Source organism: Stegastes partitus, unplaced genomic scaffold (genome assembly GCF_000690725.1).
Source record: "Stegastes partitus isolate 25-593 unplaced genomic scaffold, Stegastes_partitus-1.0.2 Scaffold1234, whole genome shotgun sequence".
In the NCBI taxonomy this organism is placed as follows: Eukaryota; Metazoa; Chordata; class Actinopteri; family Pomacentridae; genus Stegastes; species Stegastes partitus.
Window position 1 is genome coordinate 132,485 of NW_007578965.1, and position 11,831 is coordinate 144,315.

General features: G+C 39.5%; 1 protein-coding gene across 1 annotated transcript in view; it reads right to left on the reverse strand.

Moving 5' to 3' along the window:
* Positions 1-11,831, reverse strand: part of ptprz1b (protein tyrosine phosphatase receptor type Z1b) — a 47,144-nt gene that overhangs the window by 24,297 nt on the left and 11,016 nt on the right. The window contains exon 3 of the mRNA XM_008297672.1: positions 2,088-2,267. Coding sequence (XP_008295894.1) covers positions 2,088-2,267 — 180 coding nt within the window. The remainder of the gene's footprint in view (positions 1-2,087; positions 2,268-11,831) is intronic.

Genomic DNA, 11,831 nt, shown 5'->3' on the forward strand with positions numbered 1-11,831 from the left:
TCTTATATTTATACGTACATTTTTTTCTGTCTCGTATATGTGTATCTCTGTGTTTGATGCTGCTATCAACAACGTGAATTTCTCCACTGTGAGATAAATAAAGGCATATCTTGTCTTATCTAATGAATATGAATGTACAATGTACAAATCTTTGCATGAAAATAAGACTTAAAATAATCTTCAACTGAATTTAAAACATCACACGAGGCAAAATACTAATTGAATTGTACCTACAACTCCTCCTCACTGAACTTGCTTGTCGATGGACACTACATTTTACTGATCTTTCTGAAATGTCTCACATGCAGGCTGTGGTAATCGTTATCTGGGAGACCGTGCACAAAGAGGCCCTCAGTCTCCCTACACAGTTACTACAGCGCAGCAGTTCAGACAGGTGAGTGATCGAAAATTACTTTTAAAGAGTGACATAAGGTGTTCTCATGTCAGATTCACCCAAGTTGAGATCGAAGGATTTTATCAGCATGGGTAGTTTTCTTGGAGCAGAGCACAACTTTAAATGTCAATAGCCCATTCGGTGGTGCTCATTTAATTGTGGGAAGTCAAAAATGGTGATTAAGATCAATATCTGATGGATTGTGCAGCCCTAATAAGGTCCTATATTATTACCCTGTTGTTGTCTGTCATAAAGACGAACTTGTCAGCCATCAGTTGCTTATTTACACATCCAGCAGCTACAGAGCCTTTACTTTGGTTACAACACAGATGTAAATCCAATATTCACTCCCCTTTCACCTTTATTGTGGCCTGCAGCAATTCAAGAGGGGAAATATTCAGCTCTTTAGTAGCTTAACATGTCATTATGTTCACCAGCATGTTGCTACCTTTGTAAGTCTGCTGGCAGGCAGCATCTAGTATGATCAGCTTGTGTTCTGTGTTATAATCCTACACGCAACTCTTTTTGAAACACCTATCCACTCCTAACCTACAAAAAAAATGAAAAAAGCAATTTAACTCTTCATTGTTTATTTATTTCGCTGTGAATAAACAATAAAATGTTCTCAAATCCACTTCATTCTATTTGCCTATTGGAGGCACGTGCGAACATCAAGAAAATAATTTGTGATGTGATTTTCTGATGCTTGATTTACTTTGCTGAAGGATATCTTACAGCATTCAGCTTAGTGTAACTGTGCAGGTCATATATTTCTCTCATTATATCCTGCCAGCAATGTAATATCTGTTTTAATACGCAATTTCCTTTCTGACTTCACAGAGCAAAAAAAAAAAAAAGATTAATTTCTGGACTATTACCATTTAGAGACACACACACAGACACATACGTCCACAGCTGAGTATTGGAAAGATGGTGACGATAGCTCAGACAGCTTTCATTTGTTTATCACGCCAGATATCACTCCACATGGCGCTTCTCCTCTCGCTGTCTCTTCACATCGCTCTCATTTCTCTCCCCGGTTCCTTCCCGCTCTATACATTTTCCCTCTTGCTCTTTTGTTGCCTCTTTTCTTTTGCTCAGTTTCATCTCTGCCTCTTGGCATTGATCTTCCTCCTTTCACCACATGATCTCTCTGTACCGCTGTCCCTCTGGTTGCTTCTCTCTCAATTACTTAGTCTTTTTCTCTTCCTTCTTTGTCTGACTTTTTCTCCTTTAAATCCTAGCTGCTCTCTCCTTCATTAACCTCTGAGTTGCGAACCACTTTTTGTTGCATCTGGAAAGTTAAGCTTCTTTCCACAGCCAGGGATTAAGATGTTGTGCTTTACGGCACCAGAATAATGTCAAGATCATTTCCATAGATTGAGTCGACTACATACTGTATCTACCTCCTGCGCTTGCTGCTTTAATAAGCTTTTCTCTCAAATTGAGAAGATAGAAGGTCAATACAAGTGAACCAGCTAATGGTTTGATTTCCTGCGGGGTGGGATTCTAAACGTGGCTTCAGCTGCAAGATTTCTGAACACTCTGATTAGGGTTGTAGAAACGTTTTGGTCATGGTTGAATAAAAGGACATTTCATGCTTGGAATTTAAGCTGACTGCTTGAGTCGTTTCTCAAAATGTAAATATCAGTGGAAGTCACACGAGAGAGAAAGTGGAACATTTTGGACGTACCAGTCTTCCCGTTGTTGTGGATGGTGGTGGACTCTGCTGTCAGTTTGTCCCAGCCCTCTAGTTGTAGGTTCTGGTACTGCAGCCTGACCTGAGTAAACGTCTCGTCGATGTCCACAGGAGATTGCCTGGCACTGTTGCAGGACGGATACTTCTTACCCCAGTTACGCTGGTTCAGGGCACCTGCACATGGAGCAGAGATGTTAAAGATTAACTTCAATCAAGCCATTGCTGTAAATAATCCAATCGATTAACAGTATATGAACAGATGAGGCAAGAGACGGGAAACATGCAGTTTAACAAATGTATTGTGGATTTGCTGTTGTACCTGTTTGCATCAACAGGTGTAAGCTCATAGCGTTTAATGAGAAAGACTTACATGTGTGTTTGCTGACTACCCAAAAAGATTGCTTAAAAGCAGTGCACCTCGATTGCCGATCACTTGCTCAGAGGGAGTCCAAAGGCAGCTTTGGATTGTTGGGTTCTCTGTTGAAATTTGGAAGGTCTGCACCTTACTATGTTAAGCGCTGTGAGATGGCATATGTTGTAAACTGTGCTATACAAATAAAATTGAATTGAAAATTGAATTGAAACTCCCTGCTGTACAACTGCTCATTGTGGTAGTTGTGTTAATAAACTCTGGAGCACAAAGTTGTATAAAAGGTGTTAGCTAGCTATCTAAGGCTCATGCTAACGCTAAACTAGGATTTTTTAAAAAATGCTAATACAGCTCGGAAACCAAGTGTCTGTCAGCGAAGAACAGCTAAAAGTTTAGGAGCAGCAGGACGCTGATTACATGAGTCCAACAACAATCCAACTAAAGTGATGAAGTATATCGTCGACACTCTGAGTATAAACACATTTTCCAGGTGGCAGTAAATGCTGACAGATTACCTGGACTGATAAAGTTGCTGCGACAGTATTTGCGGACATCTGTTCCTGTGGAGCAGCTGTTTCCAGCAGTTGGACTAACCAACGTATAGATCAGCTATGAGGATTATTTTGATATTAAACCACGTGAAGGGACTGAAAACATTATTTAATGTGGGTTCTGTGTAACATGGTGTTTGCTTTAATCTGTTTTTCAAATTCTTAATGTAACTCAGCCATTTTGTGGCAGACTTTAAATTTCAGGAGTTAAAAACTGTTTCATAAACACATGGAAACGATTAATCAATTATTCATTGTTATCAGGCCGACAATCAGTTAAAGAATTGATTCTATAATAACTGTCGAATAATAACTGACAATAAAACTGCAACAGTTTTCTAAGGCTTTAATGTGCCTATGATTTATGGATGTCAGCACGTTCATATAGGACCTTTAATGTATCTGTAAAATACAAATAGACGTGTATTTTGTTCTACACAATCAGGGTGACATCAGTTAAACAAGTCCAACTAAAACAAGGCCAGATGGTCAAACTGTAGGTCAAACATGACTGGGTGGCCTCAGGTCACACTTTATGCTTGTAGTACATGTTCGTTGAGGGTGTGTGTGTGTGTGTGTGTGTGTGTGTGTATTGTTTATGCACCATTTTTGTGTTCTGTGTGTACGTGTATTGATGTCCTGTATGTGTGTGGATATGGTTGCGAATTGTTTTTTAGAGTGCGCAGCATGAAGTCCGCTTAAACATATTGATGTGGTGTGTGTGTGTGTGTGTGTGTGTGTGTGTGTGTGTGTGTGGGTGTGTGTGAGTGTGTGTGTTTTGTTTTTTTTTTACCAGTGCAGCTTTTCGCATGAATAATGTAGAAGAAGATGAACAGCAGCAGGACAAACACAATTTGTTGCCAAACATGCAACACAAAAAATATCCAATCAATGAAGCATAGAAGGAAAAGCAAAAGCAGCATTCTCCTTTGTGAGGGCTCACAAGACACTCATTTAGCATGAATGTTCTGTTATCTATCACAAATTCAAAATATCTGCGTCACTGATTTGCTTATTTATGAGCACATGGCAGAATTTATAATTCATGTTTAAAGTTAAGGGCTCGGTGTGTGTGTGCGTGCATATGTCTCTGAATTTATTTATGATTGCATGTCACAAGAAACTACATTTACATCTCTTGCATGATCACTGCTTTGAATGCATGTGCTCCCTTTTGTTATTTATTTATTTTTGGATTCATACATCCAGTACCTTCCCATTCACGCACTGTGTGAATCTGAGTTTAAAATATTCATTCACAGGTGCGAGTTACGTGTGAATATACTGAATTGCTGGATCCACTCCAGTGCATGCATGAACAGTCCTTGTCTCTGCATGAATGAATGTGTTAATTTCCTGTGAGTTCACATCCACAACATTCATTCAGCTCCTCCGTGCATATTCAGGGCAGGCCCACTTAACTACATTTGTTATTCCGAGTTATATTTTGGAGAAAAACTTACAGAAAAGAACACTGGAAACTGAAAAAGAATATATTTTCTGAAAAAATAAAACATGCATGTCAAGCTAAACTAAATATGTGTTTAGTTTAATTTCAGTGGAAAATGAAGAAATCCTCATGTTCAGTGCTCACTAATAATAAAAACAGATTTTGTGAGTTACAGCATTGCAATTAAATTAGGCTGTGTGCAACTGAGCTTTACTTTGATGTCAGGGATTATTCTGGCATTCTGTTCAACTTAATGCCACATTTCCAAATGAAGGATATTGACATTTGGAATTTAACTCCTTGCATCCACTTTATCACTAACAACCATACAGACTAAATGTAAGGTCATGGTTGGATAAAGAGACTGCATGCTTTTTGTTCAACATGTTGTTATTAGCATGTCCACGTGTGTGTGTGTGTGTGTGCAAGTTTTACCATATACAGTAAAGACAATGAGTCTAATGAGGTCAGAGCAGATGGTTTAACTGTAACTGGTCACACATGACTTAACAGGTATTGGCTTTACATTCCTGCTTGTTTGTGTCTGCTTGTGTGTGTGTGTGTGTGTGTGTGTGAGAGAGAGAAACCTTGTTTAACTCAAGTTCAACTAACTCAGTTTCATTGGATCATTCAGCACCTACAGTTGAAGCAGAGTTGTGAAGACACAAAGTAGTTTACTGTTTATATTCGCATTGTGTACAAAAAGCAGTTGTGTGATTTCCTCCACTAATTCTGTGGCTTCTGGACACAGTTAGAATGACATCTATTGTGCTGTTTGTGAATGTGATGTTAAAATGATAGAAGTATAATAGTGTAGCATGATAAAAATGTAACCCTTAAAGAGGATTAATTCAAATGTCAACACCTAAACTGTCATAAGCTGTAGTTTGAGATCCAAAAAGTGCACATATAAGACCTGAAAGAATGCTGAGAGTCATGGACACTTTGAAACCCAAACAGCCGACAGATGCACCACAAAACTATCGTGCATCTAGTCTAGGATTACATGAGACCTACGATGGTTCAGTGTAACATGCACACAACACAGACAGAAGGAGACACAGCAGCCTCCAGCTGAAATGTTAAGCAGCACGACGCTAACAGGAGTCAAACAGCAAATGGACAAATTCTGTTTTTTCTGTATCTGAAGTAATGTGTTTTCACAGACTGTCACAAACTAGAGTTTACATAGTGCCATCACCACGTTTCCTGCAGCCTCCGGTCACTATCAGTGTGTTAAAGTCAGCCAAAGAGAACACATTTATTGGCTGTGAATAGTGTCAGCTCATGGATTGGATCGCAGCCATCGGTGTGGTGCTAATGGGTGAATGACGGGCGAATTCTAAAGTGCTCTGGATACTAGGCCCCACAGTATATGAATGCAGCCGTTTAGCATTTTACATTTCAGTTTATCATAGACATTAAACAATCAAGATATGTGCTTTATAATCTTTATAATATAATCGAGTAGTCCCAGCTCCAAGGCTATATTAAAGTGCAATCAATCTTCAGCAGAAGCAATGTTTAAATATTCTTCTAAGGGAGCTTTTGTGTAATTCAATCAATTAAAGGGTTGGTTTCCCAAAATAATCAAAAACCATACCAGTGTTTGCTCAGTTAGTCTTTGTAGTGTCGAACATTACAAAGCATCAGTTCCACGGCTAAGTTTCCACAGTATCTGCTGCTGACAACAACTGAAGATCAAAGCAGAATTATCGTCAGTTTGATGTTGTCTTAGAACCTAAAACTTAGTTCTGCATTGAATCACAAAAGACATATTTCCATATAGTTGTCAAGCAAGTTTGAATGTTGCAAATGATTTTGAATCAGGCTTGTTTCTATTAACTGCTTTGGAGGAAAGAAAGTAATCTGTGGCTGTAATACACAGAGCAGAAAAACATGGAAACAAAACCAGTTGTTTGCTAACCACTAAAAAACTTTGTTGAACAAGAAACAAACTTTATCCGTCGACGAGAGAAAAATGTAGAGCAGTCTTTGGGAACAGAAAAGCAGTAATTATTCATTCATGTAAGCTGGCGTTGGCCATGTTTCATGCTGTCTGGAGACAAAGATAATGACAGAAGCAGAAACAGCTTATCATCATGTTAGTTAAATGTTTGATCCATCAGAACTCATTTGGAATAGGTGCTTTAATCTCCTATAAAGTGCTTTAACTCTTGTGTGAAACAGTCAAAAGCCTCCTCGAGAGAGCGCAAAGATGTACAAAAAGTTGTTTTTTTAAATTTGCTGTCTCCATTAACCTTCTTACTGCAATACTTCAAAATGCGCAGACATGCATGTCATGGCTTATGTGTATGATTGATCTTATCAGTTCCACATTTCCATGTTGACGAGCATTTCATTTTAAAGTGCCTTAAATGTGCATGGCTGCCGGTGTGTGTGTGTGTGTGTGTGTGTGTGTGCGTGTGTGTTTGTATTTTATGTGTGTGCATGTATTGTGTGTCGTGTGTGTTGGAGGTATTGTCAGGGGAGTGTCGGTTCACCTGTCAGCATCACAACACACAAAACAAACACACGCACACACCAAGTTGCTCTTCTGACATAACGCTACCATGGCAACAAGTAGCTGACAGGTTGGAGAAAGAAACAAAAAAGATCCCCTGAAGCTAGACTTTAAATGAAGACTCCCATCTTCATTTAAATCCATGAACACTCACTCGCACACCCACTCAGTTAGGGAGTAAAATTCTGACGATTAAATAAGGAGATTAAATTTTAAATCTCTTAGTTCTGTTTGCTTTTTTTTATAGTAGTCCCAGAAAAAGTCTGCTGATGCTTCCCGTACCTGCTGTCAGAGTCACATGGGAGACTTCTAAAACTGAGGGAGTGAAATATAATGAACATTATGTGATTGTGTTTTTTTCCCTATGTGCTTTGATACTTTGCTACCTGTCTGTCTCATCCACTTTTGATTTATTCAATATGAATGTTTACAAAAAAAAAAGTTACACCAACAGAACAGATGAGATCACATCCAATAAATTTAAGCTTTAAGAAGAAAGTGTTTCATTTACATAAAATTCAGCATCATGATCAACAGTGTGGGAGTCAAACTGTGTTCATTTGTAAAGCTAGCATGTTGTGATTTATTTAAAAATGTACATTTCTTTAATTAATCTATGAACTAAAACTGTAACATTACAAAAAAAAAGGAGAAAATCTGTCCAGAAACTTTTCAAAGAAACTTTGTTTTTCGCAGGAGCCAAAAGAGCAGTCAGCTGTTAAAGTAGTAAAGACAGAAACCATTTACACCTGATGTAGCTGCTGCTGCTCTTTTTGTCCACAACACCCCAATCATTTCAACTCACCCCTCAACCTCAGGGGAGGGAGAGGTAAGACGAGAGAGGAGGAGAGTGCACAGAGGACAAAGAGCAGAAAGGAGATCCAGCAGCAGAGGACAAAGAGGGGAAGGAAAGAGCAGGAGGAAGATGATGAAGAAAACGTCTCCCCATGAAGATGAAGAGGGGAATGAAAAAAGAGAGAGACAAAAAACAAGAGGTGTAGTGGACAAGAGGAGAGAGGAGAGACGGGAGGCCAAGGGAGGAAAGAAGTGTGTGTATACGTGCACCGATGTACTGCACAGATGGTGTGTTTCCTGCATATATACAAGACGTGCACACAGCCATGTGTGTGTGTGTGTGTGTGTGTGTGTGTGTGTGTGTGTGTGTGTGTGTGTGTGTGTGTGTCTCACCCTGCCTACGCTTACACCAATTAAGCTGCCTTGGACAGCATAAACACAGAGAGAGCTGATTTCACCCTCAGTGAAAAGGTTCTGCACTGCTGAGTGAGCTAACTGTTCAGATAACACGCAGGATTATTAAATTGAATAATGTAGGGCTTGACTTTTTAGGGGACTGTCTGCTCCTGTTTGCATCACTGCTGGCAAAAATAGCTGAATAAGTATCAAATATTAAAAGGGGGGAAAAAAAAAGGCTGCTGGTTCAGTTGAACCCATGGTGACGCTTTTGAATCTGCATTATTGTCTGGCTGGCAGTTGCTGCAGTTGAATAGTTTAACCTCATTTCATGCACTGAGAGCCTTCTATTGCCTCTGTTTATTTTAACATACAATCATTTGATAAATATAGATGCATCCATTTAGATTTACTGATGATTTTCATTATGTATTATTATGTTGATTAGTTTTCAATTCAATCATTTCCTGTAGAGAATGACATTATTATGATACAAAAAAAAAAAACACCAGCATGGAGTCTTATCTACACATCTGAGTAGCTGCAACCAGCAAATTAGTATTTTTGCCTGATAAATCACAACTCAATTAATCAGCCAGTCATTTCACAACTAAATAGTTTCATCAGAATTAAGGAAGCCTCCAGCAGCCTCTGAATTTAGCCAATGGAGACAGATAAACGTGTGCATAGGTTATTTCTCAGCACCCCAGCCAGCTCAACGGCTGTATTTGTGCTGTGAAAAAACTAATTAAGGACGAATGACTCAACGCAACTGTCCTTGATTAACTGTTAAAACTCTGTATAGAAAGCTGGAGGACCAGAGCAGCTTGTTAATCAGCCTGCAGCCTTCCGTATTCTTTGACCTTTTGTTTTGACACAGCCAGTACCTTATTACCGTGATTCCAAAGTAATTACAGTAAAAATGTTCAAATGCAAAGAGAATACGACAGAGCCGCCACCTCCAACGTATGACAGCTACTCTCCAATTTCTGTATTTCAGTTCTATTATCAATCTTCCCCTCAGATTTCCCTCAGACCTCGAGAGTGTTATCAGGTAAGGAATGATTACATGGTGTGGAAGCCTGTCTGTGTGTGCTTTAAAATCAAAGTTAATGCATATAATTCAGGCTGCGCGGAAAATCACTGGTCAAAAAGATTATAGAGAGTTCAGCGGTGTAAACTGAATCTGGTTTAAGGACTCCTTTGAGCTTGTATCAGATGGAATTTGAAAAACGGTAGCCTAAAATAAGCAGAGGTTGTGCCGCGGTATGAAACCGCATACTGACTCACTTTGAACGTTTATTTATTGATTTGTTTTAAATGTTTTACTGTTTTAATTATGTACCACTTTTAATTATGTATAGTCAGTCATGTCTTCTGTCTGCTGGTGTCAAGCGCCCAAATGTGTTAATAGATTCATAAAGTCCATTTTCCCCATGGGGAATTTGTAGGTCTGTCAACCAGCAAAAGACTTCCAGATTCAGAATGTGTGTCTGCAGAAATACAAGATAACAAAGGCAGCACAGATCATTGCTACTATAATGAAACTGTTACCTCTATATCTGCTTTTAAACAGTTGAACAAAGCAGCTTTATAAATCTGGAGCCACTATGTTTCCTAGCACCAACAATAAATAACCCTGTTCTCTGAAACCTCAATATTTGGTGTTGAATTCCACTATTAGAGTGCAATTGTTCTGCCACAGCTGGAGTCATGTGCTTCCATTAGCGTCTCAGTTAGCAGTAACACTCTTTGATTACAACACTGCAGACGCCGGAGCGGAGAAATAAGAATTGTACCTTTGTGTGAGAAGAGACTTCAGTCAGGTTTATTCAGCAGAATCGATGTCTGTGAATGCATTCATGAGCGCACACACACACACACTCGCACTGACTGACTGACATAAAGGACTGAGCCTGAAGCTGACAAGATCTAAGCTACTAAATGAATCTATTATGAATGACAGAGAAAGGACTACACACACACACACACACACACACACACATCACTCATTCAGCGAGAGCTACTATAATGACGGACTGTCACACACATCAGCAGCCACCGTATCTGACAATCAGACCTGTCACATTATTCAAAAAGGAAGCAAAAAAAGAAAAGGCGGGGGTACGATTCAGACTCCCCATATGCTCTTCATGTGATCTTGACGACTCAGTCTGGACGTGCGAACATGAAAAAGTCTCCAGAGCAAGTTAGTCGGTTAAAAATTAAACACCGGCAGACTGGCTCTGAAATGATTTATTGTTTATCTGAACCTACACACTGAAGGTTGATGAAAAAGTAAAACTGCACAAATCTCGCTTTAAGAGACATCTATACTTCTTGGGATCCACCTACTGAGGTTTATCCTGAAAAACTAAACCATTCCTACTAGGGATGCACGATCTATCGGCAACTACATTGGTATCGGCCGATATTAGTGCTTTTTCCCATATATGGGTATCGGTCCAATGAACAAATTTAGTCGATGTGAAAACCCGATGATTGTCTAACATCAGTGCCTTCGTCTCTACATTTGGTATCGCTGCTATTTCACAGATGCTTTTACTTAAATGGTCCTGGACTTGAACATTAAATATGTTTAAATATGTTTTACTTTTGTTACATAACAAAGAAGACTATGTGGTCTAATTTTGTATTAATTTCTTCTGAATAGTTTTTACGTTCTCACAGTGCTTACTTATACTCATGTTTCAGTGTGAACAAAAATTGAATATCGACATCGGTAATATCGGTTATCGGCGATATCAGAACTCTTAATATCGGATATCGGTATCGGCCAGAATTTTAATATCGTGCCAATTCCTACCTAAGTGTTCCTACCATTTAGACACCAGTCTGCTGACCTGGGATTGTTGGAGACAGATTAGACTTGCCACAATGGCAAACACGAGCATCTTCTGTGTGATAAATCCACAGTGATACACACCAGTGATGGACACTTCATCAGTTGCAATGAGAAAACAGCCCAAGAGAATGTTCCATGATTTGTTAGATGCAAACAGCCGTGAGAGCGCATAACGAAAATGGCTGCAAACCCCAAGTGTGCTCCGTTTGTGGCTCATAAACAGCCTATTGTATCCCTTGATAATAGTGCGCCGCTCCCTCTGGCTTCCATGCAGGTCTCCTGAGGGGTGCTAGTCTGTGCCGGCAGACCTCTCCTGGTGGAGGCTGCAGCTGGCGGGGGATTTGTTGGGAGCCCATGCGAGATGGGTTTCGTTGTCAAAAAATACACCCACCACCTCCACCTAAGTGACGCACTCCCAGCGGTCTTCTCTGAGGGGTGACGGACCTGATGTTGGGGTTCGCATAAAGTCCAGAGTTGAGGTGTCCTGATCCTGCCACCCAGAACCTGAACCTAAGCGTGGTGCGAAAGCTTCACCCTGGTCGTCTTCCGTGCACCTCCAGGTTTTGCTTTCTTTGGTTATGTATTGTGTATCTAGGGGATATCATTCCTTCATCCATATTAATTTAAATCTATTTATTTATGTGGTTGTTCATTGTTTGTGTTAAAATAATTACCCGTGTACTTGGACAAACAAGTGTTTTAAAATCAAATCAAGGTGGAAAAATTCAAATAAAACCTGGTCTTTGTTAAAATTATCAATAATTATCTCCATCAACTGAAACGAAA